This window comes from Oncorhynchus mykiss, chromosome 17, assembly GCF_057628025.1.
Source record: "Oncorhynchus mykiss isolate SJ-2025 chromosome 17, ASM5762802v1, whole genome shotgun sequence".
Classification (NCBI taxonomy): Eukaryota; Metazoa; Chordata; class Actinopteri; order Salmoniformes; family Salmonidae; genus Oncorhynchus; species Oncorhynchus mykiss.
This window is the reverse complement of record NC_143038.1, coordinates 77,826,905-77,849,895: the sequence shown is the minus strand read 5'-3', so window position 1 is coordinate 77,849,895 and position 22,991 is coordinate 77,826,905. Positions and strand designations below refer to the sequence as shown.

Genomic DNA, 22,991 nt, shown 5'->3' with positions numbered 1-22,991 from the left:
CAAGCTCTAATCAAAATCTATAAAGAAATGGTTAATTGACCACAAAATCAACATTTTGCAATGATCAACGCAGTCTCCAGACTTGAACCTGCGGTTTGGATTGAAGAGAGCAGTCAATAAGCACAGACGAAGATCCCTCCCAATGTGTTCTCCAATCAGAATGGTCTATTCCTCCATACAGAATCTGATTGGAGAACACATTGGGAGGGATCTTAGACCATTCCTCCATTCAGAATCTGATTGGAGAACACATGTGTTCTACAGTCTCATAAAACATGTTAGAGAAAAGCTCAGTGTCATTATCCTCACAAGGGGAGGGTGCTAGAGTATTGAAAACAAGGGTGCCAATAATTTCCATCTTTTTGAGATTTTTTATTACTTGTTAAACAAAATTTCTAGGATAAAATAACAATTTACATTTTTGCATACAATATAGCTAAATATTTCAATGATTTATTTTATACAGTCTTTGTTGCTCATCTTTATCAAGGATGTCAATAATTACTGGACCTGACTGTACATTTCCTGTACATTCCTGAAAAGATAGACATTATTGAAATATGAACAATTAATAAGGGAAGCTTATGGAACCATAATGGACACAACAAATAGAAACAACAATTATCAAATAATTTAAAAAGGTAAAATAATTAAATATAAAAAATAGTTAATATATATGGAAATCTTTATCTTGATCAGAAAATCTATTCAGTCAGAATCAACTCGTTATAATCATCACCACATGGTTCAGTAGATTGTAGATGCAGAAGGGGGTGAAGGCTGGGGATGTAGGCAGGGGATGAAGGCTGGGGATGTAGGCTGAAGTTGAAGGCTGGGATGGAGGCTGGGGATGTAGGCTGGGATGGAGGCTGGGGATGTAGGCTGAAGTTGAAGGCTGGGGATGTAGGCTGAAGTTGAAGGCTGGGATGGAGGCTGGGGATGGAGGCTGAAGTTGAAGGCTGGGGATGGAGACTGGGGATGGAGGCAGGGGATGGAGGCTGAAGTTGAAGGATGGGGATGGAGGCTGGGGATGGAGGCAGGGGATGAAGGCTGGGGATGGAGGCTGAAGTTGAAGGCTAGGGATGGAGGCTGGGGATGAAGGCTGGGGATGTAGGCTGGGGATGAAGGCTGAAGTTGAAGGCTAGGGATGAGGTTAAACCGTTCATCAACACCCAGCAGGTGATCATTAACACACCGCGGCCACCAGCCGTTTGTCAGCAGGGTGTCTCTCTTTAGACTTTTTTTCACTAATTGGTCTTTTGAAAAATTATATTAGCTCTGACAAATATATGTGAAGAGATCTGATGTGATTGGTCAAAAGACCAATTGGCGGAAAAGAGATCATATTTGGGCTGCCTGTGTAAACGCAGCCAGTCTCCTGACTCTACATGGCTTCATCAGCCATTTAAAAGGTTGTCATGGTTATAGCTTGCTCTCGTTCGTCACGGCGCTGGTCGTCAAGGCCTTGACCCTGAGTACCCCCTCCTGGGCACAGCTGGCAGCCAGCACCCCGTCTCTCCTCCACAGACGTCCCTGAACCAGCCCTCTGCTGCCCCCTGGTGGACACACACACACATACGTTAGCATGTGGGAAGACTAACACAGAGAACCAGTTGGAATGCTGCTGCCTGTAACTTTGCGTGTCCGCGTGCGTGAGTATATGTGTCTCTGTGTGTCCATACCTGTCTCTCTATGTGTGTGTGTGTGTGTGTGTGAGTGGGTGGGAAGTGTGTGTGTGAGTGGGTAGTGAGTGTGTGTGTGTATATGTGTCCATACCAGTCCAAGAGCTCTCAGTCTCGTAGAGCATCCATTCGTCTGCCCTGAAGGTGTTGTGGAACCACATGGCGTGGTCCAGAGAGGCTAAGAAAGTGGCGCGCTGCCCGGGGTAGGGCAGGAGAGCAGTGTCCAAGAACGAATAGTCTGACACATAGGCTGCCACACAGCAGTGGAGCTTCATATCACCTTTACCTGGGGCAACACACACAGCTTACTGCATCTCCCTCTGGCAGAGTGGTTAGAGTAGGTCGGGTCAGAGCAGGGCTGGTTAGAGCAGGGAGGGTTAGAGTAGGGAGGGTCAGAGCAGGGAGGGTCAGAGCAGGGCTGGTTAGAGCAGGGAGGGTCAGAGCAGGGAGGGTCAGAGCAGGGAGGGTCAGAGCAGGGAGGGTCAGAGCAGGGAGGGTCAGAGCAGGGAGGGTTTGAGCAGGGCTGGTTAGAGCAGGGAGGGTCAGAGCAGGGAGGGTCAGATTAGGGAGAGTCAGAGCAGGGCTGGTTAGAGCAGGGAGGGTCAGAGCAGGGGGGGTTGGAGCAGGGGGGGTTTGAGCAGGGCCGGTTAGAGCAGGACTGCCCAACTCTCTTCCTGCTGAGCTACCCTCCTGTAGATTCACGCCAACCCTAATTTGGAGTGAATAATTAGCTGCTTAATTAGCTGCTTACCAATACCTGAACCAGGTATGGTAGGTTAGGGTTGGACTGAAAACCACAGGACTGTAGATCTCCAGGAAGAGGGAAGGGTAGCCCTGGGTTAGAGTCATACACAGGCTCTTTATCTTACCGATGTGGCCTTTAGCGCGCACCCAGTACAGCTTCTTGGGTTCCATGGCAACGCAGCGGTAGAAGTCTGGAGGATTGACAGGTTTAATCTCTATGGGAACCTCGTCAGCTAGCAGCTTGTTCAGGCCCTGTTTGGCTTTCTCAGCCAAGTCTGGCTTACTGGAACACACACACAGAATGTGGATAGGATCAGTTCAGAGTGAACCCTTGGCATTGCCATGTCCTACCAACTGAGTTACACAGAACCAGGACCATTATAAATATATATTTCAGAGGTTTAAAAAGGAACATAAAGGAACGATATAAAACAACTTTGATTGTTTGAACGGTTCAGAACTTTATTTTGCTGGTCGGAACTGTGGAACGAAAAGAAAAAGAATAGTGGTTCTGATCAGAACGAAAGGAAAATAATTTTGTTTCCAACCCCTGGTTATAACACTGTTGTTACCTGAGGTAGAGCTGTATGAGTTCCTCTCCCGTCAGCAGGTCTTCAGGAGGGGGGACAGAGGGCATGGTGAACTGGTGCTGCAGAGGAGAGGGCTGGTTACTGTGGAAGGAGGCCTGGCAGATGAGGATGGGCTGACCGTATTGGATGGCCTTCACTGACCGCACGCTGAAACTACGACCGTCCCTGGTCCTCTCCACCTGGTACAGCACTGGCACCTTGGGGTCTCCTGGCACAGAGGTAGGGCTATATGTTAGGAAGGTTTAGGTCAAAAGGTTATAGATTAGGCTGCACACCTCCTCCAGGCCTGCCGAGCCGAAGAAACGCCATGCCGAAAAGCAGACGCATGACATTGAACTCCACGGAGTTCGCCCCATTACCTTTGCACTAGATACAGTGCATTCAGAAAGTATTTACACCCTTGTTAGGAATTTTATGAATAATGACTAAACAATATCTACATGTAAATAGAACTATAACTAATTCAACTCTACCCTGTTTTATTATATCTGATCTTTGTCTTGGTCGAGAGGAGATTCATTCCATAAACAATGACGTCATATTTTATACAGTATATAAACTGTTGTACGTGGTTCTATGGCAGCGCTCTCCGAGAATAAATACTATTATCTCATTTTAATAAGACTTTAGAAACAGACAGAGTGATTTCAAATTGAATTGGTTAATTAACACATATAGGAATTATGAAATTCCCGTGACAACCCCATTATGGGGTATTCTGTCATTATGGGGTAGTGTGTCATTATGGGGTATTGAGTCATTATGGGGTATTGGGTCATTATGGGGTATTGTGAAGTCTTTATGGGGTATTGTGGTGTCATTATGGGGTATTGTGATGTCATTATGGGTTATTGTGGTGTCATTATAGGGTATTGGGTCATTATGGGGTATTGTGAAGTCTTTATGGGGTATTGTGATGTTATTATGGGGTATTGTGAAGTCATTATAGGGTATTGTGAAGTCATTATAGGGTATTGGGTCATTATGGGGTATTGGGTCATTATGGGGTATTGTGTCATTATGGGGTATTGTGAAGTCTTTATGGGGTATTGTGGTGTCATTATGGGGTATTGTGATGTCCTTATGGGGTATTGTGATGTCATTATGGGGTATTTCCGGCGCCGACAGAGATGGCCGCCTCGCTTCGCGTTCCTAGGAAACTATGCAGTTTTTTGTTTTTTTACGTGTTATTTCTTACATTAGTACCCCAGGTCATCTTAGGTTTCATTACATACAGTCGAGAAGAACTACTGAATATAAGATCAGCATCAACTCACAATCAGTACGACCAAGAATATGTTTTTCGCGACGCGGATCCTGTGTTCTGCCTTACAAACAGGACAACGGAGTGGATCCTATGCAGCGACCCAAAAAAACGACTCCGAAAGAGAGGGAAACGAGGCGGTCTTCTGGTCAGACTCCGGAGACGGGCACAGCGCGCACCACTCCCTAGCATTCTTCTTGCCAATGTCCAGTCTCTTGACAACAAGGTTGATGAAATCCGAGCAAGGGTAGCATTCCAGAGGGACATCAGAGACTGTAACGTCCTTTGCTTCACGGAAACGTGGCTTACTGGAGAGACGCTATCCGAAGCGGTGCAGCCAACAGGTTTCTCCACGCATCGCGCAGACAGGAAAAAACATCTTTCTGGTAAAAAGAGGGGCGGGGGCGTATGCCTTATGACTAACGTGACATGGTGCGATGAAAGAAACATACAGGAACTCAAATCCTTCTGTTCACCTGATTTAGAATTCCTCACAATCAAATGTAGACCGCATTATCTACCAAGAGAATTCTCTTCGATTATAATCACAGCCGTATATATCCCCCCCCAAGCAGACACATCGATGGCTCTGAACGAACTTTATTTAACTCTCTGCAAACTGGAAACAATTTATCCGGAGGCTGCATTCATTGTAGCTGGGGATTTTAACAAGGCTAATCTGAAAACAAGACTCCCCAAATTTTATCAGCATATCGATTGCGCAACCAGGGGAGGAAAGACCTTGGACCATTGTTACTCTAACTTCCGCGACGCATATAAGGCCCTGCCCCGCCCCCCTTTCGGAAAAGCTGACCACGACTCCATTTTGTTGATCCCTGCCTACAGACAGAAACTAAAACAAGAGGCTCCCACGCTGAGGTCTGTCCAACGCTGGTCCGACCAAGCTGACTCCACACTCCAAGACTGCTTCCATCACGTGGACTGGGAGATGTTTCGTATTGCGTCAGATAACAACATTGACGAATACGCTGATTCGGTGTGCGAGTTCATTAGAACGTGCGTTGAAGATGTCGTTCCCATAGCAACGATTAAAACATTCCCTAACCAGAAACCGTGGATTGATGGCAGCATTCGTGTGAAACTGAAAGCGCGAACCACTGCTTTTAATCAGGGCAAGGTGTCTGGTAACATGACCGAATACAAACAGTGCAGCTATTCCCTCCGCAAGGCTATCAAACAAGCTAAGCGCCAGTACAGAGACAAAGTAGAATCTCAATTCAACGGCTCAGACACAAGAGGCATGTGGCAGGGTCTACAGTCAATCACGGACTACAGGAAGAAACCCAGCCCAGTCACGGACCAGGATGTCTTGCTCCCAGGCAGACTAAATAACTTTTTTGCCCGCTTTGAGGACAATACAGTGCCACTGACACGGCCTGCAACGAAAACATGCGGTCTCTCCTTCACTGCACCCGAGGTGAGTAAGACATTTAAACGTGTTAACCCTCGCAAGGCTGCAGGCCCAGATGGCATCCCCAGCCGCGCCCTCAGAGCATGCGCAGACCAGCTGGCCGGTGTGTTTACGGACATATTCAATCAATCCCTATACCAGTCTGCTGTTCCCACATGCTTCAAGAGGGCCACCATTGTTCCTGTTCCCAAGAAAGCTAAGGTAACTGAGCTAAATGACTACCGCCCCGTAGCACTCACATCCGTCATCATGAAGTGCTTTGAGAGACTAGTCAAGGACCATATCACCTCCACCCTACCTGACACCCTAGACCCACTCCAATTTGCTTACCGCCCAAATAGGTCCACAGACGATGCAATCTCAACCACACTGCACACTGCCCTAACCCATCTGGACAAGAGGAATACCTATGTGAGAATGCTGTTCATCGACTACAGCTCGGCATTCAACACCATAGTACCCTCCAAGCTCGTCATCAAGCTCGAGACCCTGGGTCTCGACCCCGCCCTGTGCAACTGGGTACTGGACTTCCTGACGGGCCGCCCCCAGGTGGTGAGGGTAGGCAACAACATCTCCTCCCCGCTGATCCTCAACACTGGGGCCCCACAAGGTTGCGTTCTGAGCCCTCTCCTGTACTCCCTGTTCACCCACGACTGCGTGGCCACGCACGCCTCCAACTCAATCATCAAGTTTGCGGACGACACAACAGTGGTAGGCTTGATTACCAACAACGATGAGACGGCCTACAGGGAGGAGGTGAGGGCCCTCGGAGTGTGGTGTCAGGAAAACAACCTCACACTCAACGTCAACAAAACTAAGGAGATGATTGTGGACTTCAGGAAACAGCAGAGGGAACACCCCCCTATCCACATCGATGGAACAGTAGTGGAGAGGGTAGCAAGTTTTAAGTTCCTCGGCATACACATCACAGACAAACTAAATTGGTCCACTCACACAGACAGCATCGTGAAGAAGGCGCAGCAGCGCCTCTTCAACCTCAGGAGGCTGAAGAAATTCGGCTTGTCACCAAAAGCACTCACAAACTTCTACAGATGCACAATCGAGAGCATCCTGGCGGGCTGTATCACCGCCTGGTATGGCAACTGCACCGCCCTCAACCGTAAGGCTCTCCAGAGGGTAGTGAGGTCTGCACAACGCATCACCGGGGGCAAACTACCTGCCCTCCAGGACACCTACACCACCCGATGTCACAGGAAGGCCATAAAGATCATCAAGGACATCAACCACCCGAGCCACTGCCTGTTCACCCCGCTATCATCCAGAAGGCGAGGTCAGTACAGGTGCATCAAAGCTGGGACCGAGAGACTGAAAAACAGCTTCTATCTCAAGGCCATCAGACTGTTAAACAGCCACCACTAACACTGAGTGGCTGCTGCCAACACACTGACACTGACTCAACTCCAGCCACTTTAATAATGGGAATTGATGGGAAATGATGTAAATATATCACTAGCCACTTTAAACAATGCTACCTTATATAAATGTTACTTACCCTACATTATTCATCTCATATGCATACGTATATACTGTACTCTATATCATCGACGGTATCCTTATGTAATACATGTATCACTAGCCACTTTATACTATACTATGCCACTTTGTTTACATACTCATCTCATTTGTACATACTGTACCCGATACCATCTACTGTATCTTGCCTATGCTGCTCTGTACCATCACTCATTCATATATCCTTATGTACATATTCTTTATCCCCTTACACTGTGTACAAGACAGTAGTTTTGGAATTGTTAGTTAGATTACTTGTTATTACTGCATTGTCGGAACTAGAAGCACAAGCATTTCGCTACACTCGCATTAACATCTGCTAACCATGTGTATGTGACAAATAAAATTTGATTTGATTTGATTTGATTTATTGTGATGTCATTATGGGGTATTGTGAAGTCATTATGGGCTATTGTGATGTCATTATGGGGTATTGTGATGTCATTATGGGGTATTGTGATGTCATTATGGAGTATTGATGTCATTATGGGGTATTGTGAAGTCATTATAGGGTATTGTGATGTCATTATGGGGTATTGTGATGTCATTATGGGGTATTGTGAAGTCATTATAGGGTATTGTGAAGTCATTATAGGGTATTGTGATGTCATTATAGGGTATTGTGATGTCATTATAGGGTATTGTGATGTCATTATGGGGTATTGTGGTGTCATTATGGGGTATTGTGATGTCATTATGGGGTATTGTGATGTCATTATAGGGTATTGTGATGTCATTATAGGGTATTGTGATGTCATTATAGGGTATTGTGATGTCATTATGGGGTATTGTGGTGTCATTATGGGGTATTGTGGTGTCATTATGGGGTATTGTGGTGTCATTATGGGGTATTGTGATTTCATTATGGGGTATTGTGGTGTCATTGTGGGGTATTGTGATGTTATTATGGGGTATTGTGAAGTCATTATAGGGTATTGTGAAGTCATTATGGGGTATTGGGTCATTATGGGGTATTGTGAAGTCATTATAGGGTATTGGGTCATTATGGGGTATTGTGATTTCATTATGGGGTATTGTGGTGTCATTGTGGGGTATTGTGATGTTATTATGGGGTATTGTGAAGTCATTATAGGGTATTGTGAAGTCATTATAGGGTATTGGGTCATTATGGGGTATTGTGAAGTCATTATAGGGTATTGGGTCATTATGGGGTATTGAGTCATTATGGGGTATTGTGTCATTATGGGGTATTGAGTCATTATGGGGTATTGTGTCATTATGGGGTATTGAGTCATTATGGGGTATTGAGTCATTATGGGGTATTGAGTCATTATGGGGTATTGTGTCATTGTGTGGTATTGTGTCATTATGTCATTATGGGGTATTGAGTCATTGTGGGGTATCGTGTCATTATGTCATTATGGCATATTGTGTCATTATGGGGTATTGTGTCATTATGGGGTATTTTGATGTCCTTACGGGGTATTGTGATGGCATTATGGGGTATTGAGTCATTATGGGGTATTGAGTCATTAAGGGTTAGTAGTCAGTATAGGGTAGGTTAGTTGGAGCAGGGCAAATTCAATCTGGACCTTGACTGTATAATCTGTGGGATGTTGTGGAAACGGTGACTGTATAATCTGTGGGATGTTGTGGTAATGTTGACTGTATAATCTGTGGTAATGTTGCGGGTATAATCTGTGGTAATGTTGAGTGTATAATCAGTGGCATGTTGTGTTAATGTTGACTGTATAATCTGTGGTATGTTGTGGTAATGTTGAGTGTATAATCTGTGGCATGTTGTGGTAATGTTGAGTGTATAATCTGTGGTAATGTTGAGTGTAATCTGTGGCATGTTGTGGTAATGTTGAGTGTATAATCTATGGCATGTTGTGGTAATGTTCAGTGTATAATCTGTGGTAATGTTGACTGTATAATCTCTGGCATGTTGTGGTAATGTTGAGTGTATAATCTGTGGTAATGCTGACTTTATAATATGTGGCATGTTGTGGTAATGTTGACTGTACAATCTGTGGTATGTTGTGGTAATGTTGACTGTATAATCTGTGGCATGTTGTGGTAATGTTGAGTGTATAATATGTGGCATGTTGTGGTAATGTTGAGTGTATAATATGTGGCATGTTGTGGTAATGTTCAGTGTATAATCTGTGGTAATGTTGACTGTATAATCTGTGGCATGTTGTGGTAATGTTGACTGTATAATATGTGGCATGTTGTGGTAATGTTGACTGTACAATCTGTGGTATGTTGTGGTAATGTTGACTGTAATCTGTGGCATGTTGTGGTAATGTTGAGTGTATAATATGTGGCATGTTGTGGTAATGTTCAGTGTATAATCTGTGGTAATGTTGACTGTATAATCTGTGGCATGTTGTGGTAATGTTGACTGTATAATCTGTGGTATGTTGTGGTAATGTTTACAGTATAATCTGTGGCATGTTGTGGTAATGTTGAGTGTATAATCTGTGGCATGTTGTGGTAATGTTCAGTGTATAATCTGTGGTAATGTTGACTGTATAATCTGTGGCATGTTGTGGTAATGTTGATTGTATAATCTGTGGTATGTTGTGGTAATGTTGACAGTATCATCTGTGGCATGTTGTGGTAATGTTGACTGTATAATCTGTGGCATGTTGTGGTAATGTTGACAGTATCATCTGTGGCATGTTGTGGTAATGTTGACAGTATCATCTGTGGCATGTTGTGGTAATGTTGACTGTATAATCTGTGGCATGTTGTGGTAATGTTGACTGTATAATCTGTGACATGTTGTGGTAATGAAGACTGTATAATCTGTGGCATGTTGTGGTAATGTTCAGTGTATAATCTGTGGTAATGTTGACTGTATAATCTGTGGCATGTTGTGGTAATGTTGACTGTATAATATGTGGCATGTTGTGGTAATGTTGACTGTACAATCTGTGGTATGTTGTGGTAATGTTGACTGTAATCTGTGGCATGTTGTGGTAATGTTGAGTGTATAATATGTGGCATGTTGTGGTAATGTTCAGTGTATAATCTGTGGTAATGTTGACTGTATAATCTGTGGTATGTTGTGGTAATGTTGACTGTAATCTGTGGCATGTTGTGGTAATGTTGAGTGTATAATATGTGGCATGTTGTGGTAATGTTCAGTGTATAATCTGTGGTAATGTTGACTGTATAATCTGTGGCATGTTGTGGTAATGTTGACTGTATAATCTGTGGTATGTTGTGGTAATGTTTACAGTATAATCTGTGGCATGTTGTGGTAATGTTGAGTGTATAATCTGTGGCATGTTGTGGTAATGTTCAGTGTATAATCTGTGGTAATGTTGACTGTATAATCTGTGGCATGTTGTGGTAATGTTGATTGTATAATCTGTGGTATGTTGTGGTAATGTTGACAGTATCATCTGTGGCATGTTGTGGTAATGTTGACTGTATAATCTGTGGCATGTTGTGGTAATGTTGACAGTATCATCTGTGGCATGTTGTGGTAATGTTGACAGTATCATCTGTGGCATGTTGTGGTAATGTTGACTGTATAATCTGTGGCATGTTGTGGTAATGTTGACTGTATAATCTGTGACATGTTGTGGTAATGAAGATTGTATAATCTGTGGCATGTTGTGGTAATGTTGACTGTATAATCTGTGGCATGTTGTGGTAATGAAGACTGTATAATCTGTGGCATGTTGTGGTAATGTTGACTGTATAATATGTGGCATGTTGTGGTAATGAAGACTGTATAATCTGTGGCATGTTGTGGTAATGAAGACTGTATAATCTGTGGCATGTTGTGGTAATGTTGACTGTATAATCTGTGGCATGTTGTGGTAATGTTGACTGTACAATCTGTGGTATGTTGTGGTAATGTTGAGTGTATAATCTGTGGCATGTTGTGGTAATGTTCAGTGTATAATCTGTGGTAATGTTGACTGTATAATCTGTGGCATGTTGTGGTAATGTTGATTGTATAATCTGTGGTATGTTGTGGTAATGTTGACAGTATCATCTGTGGCATGTTGTGGTAATGTTGACTGTATAATCTGTGGCATGTTGTGGTAATGTTGACTGTATAATCTGTGACATGTTGTGGTAATGAAGACTGTATAATCTGTGGCATGTTGTGGTAATGTTGACTGTATAATCTGTGGCATGTTGTGGTAATGAAGACTGTATAATCTGTGGCATGTTGTGGTAATGTTGACTGTATAATATGTGGCATGTTGTGGTAATGTTGACTGTACAATCTGTGGCATGTTGTGGTAATGTTCAGTGTATAATCTGTGGTAATGTTGATTGTATAATCTGTGGCATGTTGTGGTAATGTTGAGTGTATAATCTGTGGTATGTTGTGGTAATGTTTACAGTATAATCTGTGGCATGTTGTGGTAATGTTGAGTGTATAATCTGTGGCATGTTGTGGTAATGTTCAGTGTATAATCTGTGGTAATGTTGACTGTATAATCTGTGGCATGTTGTGGTAATGTTGATTGTATAATATGTGGTATGTTGTGGTAATGTTGACAGTATCATCTGTGGCATGTTGTGGTAATGTTGACTGTATAATCTGTGGCATGTTGTGGTAATGAGGACTGTATAATCTGTGGTATGTTGTGGTAATGAGGACTGTATAATCTGTGGTATGTTGTGGTAATGAGGACTGTATAATCTGTGGCATGTTGTGGTAATGAGGACTGTATAATCTGTGGCATGTTGTGGTAATGAAGACTGTATAATCTGTGGCATGTTGTGGTAATGAGGACTGCATAATCTGTGGCATGTTGTGGTAATGTTAACTGATGGTCAGTTCCTCACTGGCCCCGTAAAAAGTTGCTGTTCAATCGATTACATTTATAATGGCCTTTTTACATCGGCAGATGTCACAAAGTGCTTACACAGAAACCCAGCCTAAAACCCCAAACAGCAAGCAATGCAGAAGCATGTGTTATATGTATAACCTGTGGGGTGTTGTGGTAATGCTATGGTGGAGTTGTGATATTGTTGTAATATTATGGTAGTGTTGTGGTATTGTTGTAATATTATGGTAATGCTATGGTAGTGTTGTGGTATTGTTGTAATATTATGGTAATGCTATGGTAGTGTTATGGTGTTGTTGTAATATTATGGTAATGCTATGGTAGTGTTATGGTATTGTTGTAATATTATGGTAATGCTATGGTAGTGTTGTAGCTCCTCACCTGCCCGTACAAAGTAGCAGTGGAGAGAGTGAGCCAAGACGTTTTCCCCAACGGACTCTGCTGCAGCCACCAAGGCCTGGCCAATAATCTGACCCCCAAACAGACGACGGGTACGGGGTACCCAGTGGTGAGTCCCTCTGTAACGCGGCACACACACACACACAGAGAGAGAGAGAGAACCATAATTTCCCAGATGATTGCATCACAATTAAAAGTTGACATTGCCATAGTCACTAAACAACAAAAGAGGTGAATGTCGAGCAGTAGTTAGCTAGCTGTACTGATCTGTTAATAGGGGTGCGGCAGGGTAGCCTAGTGGTTAGAGTGTTGGACTAGTAATTGAAAGGTTGCAAGTTCAAATCACTGAGCTGACAAGGTCTGTCGTTCTGCCCCTGAACAGGCAGTTAACCCACTGTTCCTAGGCAGTCATTGAAAATAAGAATTTGTTCTTAACTGATTTGCCTATAAACGTAAAATAAATAAATAAAAATAGCAGGCCAAAAGGTGACTGTGTGCTACCTGTACAGATCTATCTCCAGCTAATAGTATGCTTACAGTATGCTGCCTGTACAGATTTATGCTATTTATGCAGATCTATCTCCAGCTAATAGTATGCTAAAAGAGTGCTAACAGTATGCTACCAGTACAGATCTATCTCCAGCTAAGAGTATGCTACCAGTACAGATTTATCTCCAGCTAATAGTATGCTAACAGTATGCTACCAGTACAGATATATATCCAGCTAATAGTATGCTAATAGTATGCTTACAGTATGCTACCAGTACAGATCTATCTCCTGCTAACAGTATGCTAATAGTATGCTTACAGTATGCTACCAGTACAGATATATCTCCAGCTAATAGTATGCTAAATGTATGCTACCTGTACAGATCTATATCCAGCTAATAGTATGCTTACAGTATGCTGCCTGTACAGATTTATCTCCAGCTAATAGTATGCTAAATGTATGCTACCAGTACAGATCTATCTCCAGCTAACAGTATGCTAATAGTATGCTTACAGTATGCTACCAGTACAGATCTATCTCCAGCTAATAGTATGCTAAATGTATGCTACCTGTACAGATCTATCTCCAGCTAATAGTATGCTTACAGTATGCTGCCTGTACAGATGTATCTCCAGCTAATAGTATGCTAAATGTATGCTACCAGTACAGATCTATCTCCAGCTAATAGTATGCTAAATGTATGCTACCAGTACAGATCTATCTCCAGCTAACAGTATGCTAATAGTATGCTTACAGTATGCTACCTGTACAGATCTATCTCCAGCTAATAGTATGCTTACAGTATGCTGCCTGTACAGATTTATCTCCAGCTAATAGTTTGCTAAATGTATGCTACCTGTACAGATCTATCTCCAGCTAATAGTATGCTAAATGTATGCTACCAGTACAGATCTATCTCCAGCTAACAGTATGCTAATAGTATGCTTACAGTATGCTACCAGTACAGATCTATCTCCAGCTAACAGTATGCTAATAGTATGCTTACAGTATGCTACCAGTACAGATCTATCTCCAGCTAACAGTATGCTAATAGTATGCTTACAGTATGCTACCTGTACAGATCTATCTCCAGCTAATAGTATGCTTACAGTATGCTGCCTGTACAGATTTATCTCCAGCTAATAGTTTGCTAAATGTATGCTACCTGTACAGATCTATCTCCAGCTAATAGTATGCTAATAGTATGCTTACAGTATGCTACCAGTACAGATCTATCTCCAGCTAACAGTATGCTAATAGTATGCTAACAGTACGCTACCTGTACAGATCTATCTCCAGCTTCTCTAGGTTCAGAACGCTGGTGACCAGAACACTCCGAAGGTCTTGCGACACCGCAGCAGCGGAGTCCGAACTGTCTTCCGACATTTCACCACTCACTTTCTCTGCCATGTTTCTCTGCTGTTTTCTACTTCTTGTTGAATACTTACTCTACTCTCCAAGCAGCTGGCAAACTAGAATAACTGCGCGTCACCGCCACCTACTGGATGTGTGGAGAGGGGCCGTCGTGTTTTTAAAGAGGATCCATCCTATGTAATTGTAATCTCCTTCCGAGTGTTAACGTTACGGTTCAGTTGGTGTGTGGATGGATGTAAATATTGACCCAAGATAGAGACCACCGCCTGTCGTTTTCCAATGGATGCAATTCATCATAGTGAGCAGAGCCAAACACCACCTAGCGACATTCTATTGGCGCGTTCTAGCATGTATTTGCATATTTAGATTAGGGAACGCCTCTGTGCTGATGCTCATATATATTTCAATCTCCACGGGAAACACTAAACGGACACTCCTGACCTGCAAACCGATATATAATTCCAGAATTGGTTAAGTATAGGGTTAGAGTTAAGGGTTTGATTAAAGGTCAGTTTTAGATTTTGAGTATTCGTTTTGAAAGTCAGCAGTGTCCTTCGTCTCTCAATCTCCACCACCAGTCTGCCTGCTCCTGCATTACCTCCAAATCACCGGAAGGTGGCAGTACTCACCCAGGAATCACTGTGCCTGCAAGGTTACTCTGTGTGTGTGTGTGTGTGTGTGTGTCCTAAAGTGGATCAAACCCTTTCAAACTTCCACAAACCTGTTATTATTCCTATTCCTTCCTTCAATGGACAACATACTGTGTAGTTTAGTGAACTACTGTAGTTTACTGAACCTCTGTAGCAGGGTTGGACAACATGCTCTAGTTTAGTGAACTACTATAGCAGGACAACATGCTCTGCAGTTTAGTGAACTACTATAGCAGGACAACATGCTCTGTAGTTTAGTGAACTACTATAGCAGGACAACATGCTCTGTAGTTTAGTGAACTACTATAGCAGGACAACATGCTCTGTAGTTTAGTGAACTACTATAGCAGGACAACATGCTCTGTAGTTTAGTGAACTACTATAGCAGGACAACATGCTCTGCAGTTTAGTGAACTACTATAGCAGGACAACATGCTCTGCAGTTTAGTGAACTACTATAGCAGGACAACATGCTCTGTAGTTTAGTGAACTACTATAGCAGGACAACATGCTCTGTAGTTTAGTGAACTACTATAGAGGGCCAGGAAAACATGCTCTGTAGTTTAGTGAACTACTATAGCAGGACAACATGCTCTGTAGTTTAGTGAACTACTATAGCAGGACAACATGCTCTGTAGTTTAGTGAACTACTATAGCAGGACAACATGCTCTGTAGTTTAGTGAACTACTATAGCAGGACAACATGCTCTGTAGTTTAGTGAACTACTATAGCAGGACAACATGCTCTGTAGTTTAGTGAACTACTATAGAGGGCCAGGAAAACATGCTCTGTAGTTTAGTGAACTACTATAGCAGGACAACATGCTCTGTAGTTTAGTGAACTACTATAGCAGGACAACATGCTCTGTAGTTTAGTGAACTACTATAGTAGGAAAACATGCTCTGTAGTTTAGTGAACTACTATAGCAGGGCTGGACAACATGCTCTGTAGTTTAGTGAACTACTATAGTAGGGCTGGACAACGTCCTCTGTAGTTTAGTGAACTACTATAGTAGGGCTGGACAACGTCCTCTGTAGTTTAGTGAACTACTGTAGTTTAGTGAACTACTATAGTAGGGCTGGACAACATGCTCTGTAGTTTAGTGAACTACTGTAGTTTAGTGAACTACTATAGAGGGCCTGGACAACATGCTCTGTAGTTTAGTGAACTACTATAGTAGGGCTGGACAACGTCCTCTGTAGTTTAGTGAACTACTATAGCAGGGCTGGACAACATGCTCTGTAGTTTAGTGAACTACTGTAGTAGGGCTGGACAACGTCCTCTGTAGTTTAGTGAACTACTATAGCAGGGCTGGACAACATGCTCTGTAGTTTAGTGAACTACTGTAGTAGGGCTGGACAACGTCCTCTGTAGTTTAGTGAACTACTATAGCAGGACAACATGCTCTGTAGTTTAGTGAACTACTATAGCAGGACAACATGCTCTGTAGTTTAGTGAACTACTATAGCAGGACAACATGCTCTGTAGTTTAGTGAACTACTATAGCAGGACAACATGCTCTGTAGTTTAGTGAACTACTATAGCAGGACAACATGCTCTGTAGTTTAGTGAACTACTATAGCAGGACAACATGCTCTCTAGTTTAGTGAACTACTGTAGTTTAGTGAACTACTGTAGTAGGGCTGGACAACATGCTCTGTAGTTTAGTGAACTACTGTAGTTTAGTGAACTACTATAGAGGGCCTGGACAACATGCTCTGTAGTTTAGTGAACTACTATAGCAGGACAACATGCTCTGTAGTTTAGTGAACTACTATAGAGGGCCAGGAAAACATGCTCTGTAGTTTAGTGAACTACTATAGAGGGCCTGGACAACATGCTCTGTAGTTTAGTGAACTACTGTAGTTTAGTGAACTACTGTAGTAGGGCTGGACAACATGCTCTGTAGTTTAGTGAACTACTGTAGTTTAGTGAACTACTATAGAGGGTCTGGACAACATGCTCTGTAGTTTAGTGAACTACTATAGTAGGGCGGGACAACATACTCTGTAGTTTAGTGAACTACTATAGTAGGACAACATGCTCTGTAGTTTAGTGAACTACTATAGCAGGAATGGACAACATGCTCTGTAGTTTAGTGAACTACTATAGTAGGGCTGGACAACGTCCTCTGTAATTTAGTGAACTACTATAGCTGGACAACATGCTCTGTAGTTTAGTGAACTACTATAGCAGGTCTGGACAACATGCTCTGTAGTTTAGTGAACTACTATAGTAGGGGTGGACAACATGCTCTGTAGTTTAGTGAACTACTATAGAGGAGCTAGACAACATGCTCTGTAGTTTAGTGAACAATTATAGAGGGCCTGGACAACATGCTCTGTAGTTTAGTGAACTACTGTAGTTTAGTGAACTACTATAGTAGGGCTGGACAACATGCTCTGTAGTTTAGTGAACTACTGTAGTTTAGTGAACTACTATAGTAGGGCTGGACAACGTCCTCTGTAGTTTAGTGAACTGTTATAGCAGGACAACATGCTCTGTAGTTTAGTGAACTACTGTAGTTTAGTGAACTACTGTAGTTTAGTGAACTACTATAGTAGGGCTGGACAACATGCTCTGTAGTTTAGTGAACTACTGTAGTTTAGTGAACTACTATAGTAGGGCTGGACAACGTCCTCTGTAGTTTAGTGAACTGTTATAGCAGGACAACATGCTCTGTAGTTTAGTGAACTACTATAGCAGGACAACATGCTCTGTAGTTTAGGGAACTACTATAGCAGGACAACATGCTCTGTAGTTTAGGGAACTACTATAGCAGGACAACATGCTCTGTAGTTTAGGGAACTACTATAGCAGGACAACATGCTCTGTAGTTTAGGGAACTACTATAGCAGGACAACATGCTCTGTAGTTTAGTGAACTACTATAGCAGGACAACATGCTCTGTAGTTTAGTGAACTACTATAGCAGGACAACATGCTCTGTAGTTTAGTGAACTACTATAGTAGGACAACATGCTCTGTAGTTTAGTGAACTACTATAGCAGGACAACATGCTCTGTAGTTTAGTGAACTACTATAGCAGGACAACATGCTCTATAGTTTAGTGAACTACTATAGTAGGGCTGGACAACATGCTCTGTAGTTTAGTGAACTACTATAGTAGGGCTGGACAACATGCTCTGTAGTTTAGTGAACTACTATAGTAGGGCTAGACAACGTCCTCTGTAGTTTAGTGAACTACTATAGTAGGGCTGGACAACGTCCTCTGTAGCTTAGTGAACTACTATAGAGGGCCTGGACAACATGCTCTGTAGTTTAGTGAACTACTGTAGTTTAGTGAACTACTATAGTAGGGCTGGACAACATGCTCTGTAGTTTAGTGAACTACTGTAGTTTAGTGAACTACTATAGAGGGCCTGGACAACATGCTCTGTAGTTTAGTGAACTACTATAGTAGGGCTGGACAACGTCCTCTGTAGTTTAGTGAACTACTATAGTAGGGCTGGAAAACGTCCTCTGTAGTTTAGTGAACTACTATAGCAGGACAACATGCTCTGTAGTTTAGGGAACTACTATAGCAGGACAACATGCTCTGTAGTTTAGGGAACTACTATAGCAGGACAACATGCTCTATACTTAAGTGAACTACTATAGTAGGGCTGGACAACATGCTCTGTCGTTTAGTGAACTACTATAGCAGGGCTGGACAACAAGATACAGCAGCAGCAATAGATACAGCAGCAGCAATAGATACAGCAGCAGCAATAGATACAGCAGCAGCAGCAATAGATACAGCAGCAGCAGCAATAGATACAGCAGCAGCAGCAATAGATACAGCAGCAGCAGCAATAGATACAACAGCAGCAATAGTTACAGCAGCAGCAATAGTTGCAGCAGCAGCAGCAATAGATACAGCAGCAGCAGCATTAGATACAGCAGCAATAGTTACAGCAGCAGCAGCAATAGTTACAGCATCAGCAGCAATATATACAGCAGCAGCAGCAATAGATACAGCAGCAGCAGCAATAGATACAGCAGCAGCAGCAATAGTTGCAGCAGCAGCAGCAATAGATACAGCAGCAGCAATAGTTACAGCAGCAGCAATTGTTACAGCAGCAGCAGCAATAGATACAGCAGCAGCAGCAATAGATACAGCAGCAATAGATACAGCAGCAGCAATAGTTACAGCAGCAGCAATAGTTGCAGCAGCAGCAGCAATAGATACAGCAGCAGCAGCAATAGATACAGCAGCAGCAGCAATAGTTACAGCAGCAGCAGCAATAGTTACAGCAGCAGCAATTGTTACAGCAGCAGCAGCAATAGATACAGCAGCAGCAGCAATAGATACAGCAGCAGCAATAGTTGCAGCAGCAGCAGCAATAGTTACAGCAGCAGCAATTGTTACAGCAGCAGCAGCAATAGATGCAGCAGCAGCAGCAATAGATACAGCAGCAGCAGCAATAGATACAGCAGCAGCAGCAATAGATACAGCAGCAGCAGCAATAGTTGCAGCAGCAGCAGCAATAGTTGCAGCAGCAGCAGCAATAGTTACAGCAGCAGCAATAGATACAGCAGCAGCAGCAATAGATACAGCAGCAGCAGCAATAGATACAGCAGCAGCAGCAATAGATACAGCAGCAGCAGCAATAGATACAGCAGCAGCAGCAATAGATACAGCAGCAGCAGCAATAGATACAGCAGCAATAGATACAGCAGCAGCAGCAATAGATACAGCAGCAGCAGCAATAGATACAGCAGCAGCAGCAATAGATACAGCAGCAGCAGCAATAGATACAGCAGCAGCAGCAATAGTTACAGCAGCAGCAATTGTTACAGCAGCAATAGATACAGCAGCAGCATCAATAGATACAGCAGCAGCAGCAATAGATACAGCAGCAGCAGCAATAGATACAGCAGCAGCAGCAATAGATACAGCAGCAGCAGCAATAGATACAGCAGCAGCAGCAATAGATACAGCAGCAGCAATAGATACAGCAGCAGCAATAGATACAGCAGCAGCAATAGATACAGCAGCAGCAGCAATAGATACAGCAGCAGCAGCAATAGATACAGCAGCAGCAGCAATAGATACAGCAGCAGCAATAGATACAGCAGCAGCAGCAATAGATACAACAGCAGCAGCAATAGATACAGCAGCAGCAGCAATAGATACAGCAGCAGCAGCAATAGATACAGCAGCAGCAGCAATAGATACAGCAGCAGCAGCAATAGATACAGCAGCAGCAGCAATAGATACAGCAGCAGCAGCAATAGATACAGCAGCAGCAATAGATACAGCAGCAGCAATAGATACAGCAGCAGCAGCAATAGATACAGCAGCAGCAATAGATACAGCAGCAGCAATAGATACAGCAGCAGCAGCAATAGATACAGCAGCAGCAGCAATATATACAGCAGCAGCAGCAATAGATACAGCAGCAGCAGCAATAGATACAGCAGCAGCAATAGTTACAGCAGCAGCAATAGTTACAGCAGCAGCAATAGATACAGCAGCAGCAGCAATAGATACAGCAGCAGCAGCAATAGATACAGCAGCAGCAATAGTTACAGCAGCAGCAATAGTTACAGCAGCAGCAATAGATACAGCAGCAGCAGCAATAGATACAGCAGCAGCAGCAATAGATACAGCAGCAGCAATAGATACAGCAGCAGCAATAGATACAGCAGCAGCAGCAATAGATACAACAGCAGCAGCAATAGATACAGCAGCAGCAGCAATAGATACAGCAGCAGCAGCAATAGATACAGCAGCAGCAGCAATAAATACAGCAGCAGCAATAGTTACAGCAGCAGCAATAGTTACAGCAGCAGCAATAGATACAGCAGCAGCAGCAATAGATACAGCAGCAGCAATAGATACAGCAGCAGCAGCAATAGATACAGCAGCAGCAGCAATAGATACAGCAGCAGCAATAGTTACAGCAGCAGCAATAGATACAGCAGCAGCAGCAATAGATACATCAGCAGCAGCAATAGTTACAGCAGCAGCAGCAATATATACAGCAGCAGCAGCAATAGATACATCAGCAGCAGCAATAGTTACAGCAGCAGCAGCAATAGATACAGCAGCAATAGATACAGCAGCAATAGATACAGCAGCAGCAGCAATAGTTACAGCAGCAGCAGCAATAGATACAGCAGCAGCAGCAATAGATACAGCAGCAGCAGCAATAGATACAGCAGCAGCAGCAATAGTTACAGCAGCAGCAGCAATAGTTACAGCAGCAGCAGCAATAGTTACAGCAGCAGCAGCAATAGTTACAGCAGCAGCAGCAATAGATACAGCAGCAGCAATAGATACAGCAGCAGCAGCAATAGATACAGCAGCAGCAGCAATAGTTACAGCAGCAGCAGCAATAGTTACAGCAGCAGCAGCAATAGATACAGCAGCAGCAATAGATACAGCAGCAGCAGCAATAGTTACAGCAGCAGCAGCAATAGTTACAGCAGCAGCAGCAATAGTTACAGCAGCAGCAGCAATAGATACAGCAGCAGCAATAGATACAGCAGCAGCAGCAATAGATACAGCAGCAGCAGCAATAGTTACAGCAGCAGCAATAGTTACAGCAGCAGCAATTGCAAAGCAGCAATTCAATAGCAGGTCAATTTAAAATACACTGCTGTTTTTAACATTGAATATTTTTCTTCTAGTCTAGTTGGCGCAACCTTAGCTGTCCTAACTGGCTTGGCTAGTAGTAGTAGGCTACATAGTTTATAGTCAATTAATCTGATGGCCTTTATTTATAAAGGAACCTGACCCATATTAATGGTTGGGGTTAGTGTTAGGGTTATGGCCTGTTGAGTTAAAGGAAGCTGACCCATATTAATGGTTAGGGTTATGGCCTGTTGAGTTAAAGGAAGCTAACCCATATTAATGGTTAGGGTTATGGCCTGTTGAGTTAAAGGAAGCTGACCCATATTAATGGTTGAGGTTAGTGTTAGTGTTATGGCCTGTTGAGTTAAAGGAAGCTGACCCATATGAATGGTTAGGGTTATGGCCTGTTGAGTTAAAGGAAGCTGACCCATATTAATGGTTGGGGTTAGTGTTAGTGTTATGGCCTGTTGAGTTAAAGGAAGCTGCCCATTTCTCCTAAACCAGGTTAGTTCATAAATTTTCACTGACTGTTCTATTACCACAAACGAGGTGTGAGAGATATGAAACCACTAAACATCCTTAACCTCCCTCTCACACAGTCACGTGTAGTAATCTGTCTTTGCCTCTGTTATTAGCTAACTTCTGTCAGTTGGGGACTTCCTCTCTCATCGTCGCAGCCGCAGTTTTCAGTAGTTTTGCATAACTATCAGACCACAACACTACAACGTTAGAAGAAAGATCAGAACATTTCCATGAAGTTTGAACCATTTGTTAATTGTCTTTTGAGGTTGTATGTTAACGTGGTTGGTAAAGTTCAGATGGACTTGTCTCTAGGATGGCTTCTGAACTTCCATCACACTTCAATCACTCTCTGTCTTCCATTTCTCTCTCTCTATCCTCGTCCCTCTGTCTTCCATTTCTCTCTCTCTCCTCGTCCCTCTGTCTTCCATTTCTCTCTCTCTCTCCTCGTCCCTCTGTCTTTCATTTCTCTCTCTCTCCTCGTCCCTCTGTCTTCCATTTCTCTCTCTCTCTCCTCATCCCTATGTCTTCCATTTCTCTCTCTCTCTCCTCGTCCCTCTGTCTTCCATTTCTCTCTCTCTCTCCTCGTCCCTCTGTCTTCCATTTCTCCCTCTCTCTCCCCTCGTCCCTCTGTCTTCCATTTCTCCCTCTTTCTCTCCTCGTCCCTCTGTCTTCCATTTCTCTCTCTCTCTACTCGTCCCTCTGTCTTCCATTTCTCTCTCTCTCTCCTCGTCCCTCTGTCTTCCATTTCTCTCTCTCTCTCCTCGTCCCTCTGTCTTCCATTTCTCCCTCTCTCTCTCCTCGTCCCTCTGTCTTTCTTGAATGTCTGTTTCTCTTTCAAAATGACTGAGACCCTTCTCCCTCGCTGGCAGCTTTCCAGTAAACAACCCCCTCCCCTCGTCACCCCTGGCGACAAACGCCCGAGCCAAACACTCTCACGTTAA

The 22,991-nt window shown here is 43.3% G+C and overlaps 1 protein-coding gene across 1 annotated transcript; it reads right to left on the bottom strand.

The window, feature by feature from the left end:
* Positions 1 to 351: 351 nt before the first annotated feature.
* acot8 (acyl-CoA thioesterase 8) lies at positions 352 to 14,653 on the bottom strand. The gene is made up of 6 exons (XM_036950991.2): positions 14,201 to 14,653; positions 12,414 to 12,550; positions 2,999 to 3,224; positions 2,552 to 2,709; positions 1,777 to 1,968; positions 352 to 1,556 (listed from the first exon to the last, which is right to left on the bottom strand). The coding sequence occupies exons 1-6, from the start codon at positions 14,329 to 14,331 to the stop codon at positions 1,423 to 1,425; spliced, it is 978 nt and encodes a 325-aa protein (XP_036806886.1). The 5' UTR covers positions 14,332 to 14,653; the 3' UTR covers positions 352 to 1,422.
* Positions 14,654 to 22,991: the final 8,338 nt, after the last annotated feature.

Bases quoted from the DNA above. Each gene is read 5' to 3' on its own strand.
- acot8 (XM_036950991.2), bottom strand. From the start codon at position 14,331: ATGGCAGAGAAAGTGAGTGGTGAAATGTCGGAAGACAGTTCGGACTCC. The intron at 3,225-12,413 runs GTGAGGAGCTAC...CCTCTGTGCCAG, and splicing joins CTGCTACTTTGTACGGGCAG to GAGACCCCAAGGTGCCAGTG. The intron at 1,557-1,776 runs GTATGGACACAT...TGTGTCCACCAG, and splicing joins GACTGAGAGCTCTTGGACTG to GGGGCAGCAGAGGGCTGGTT.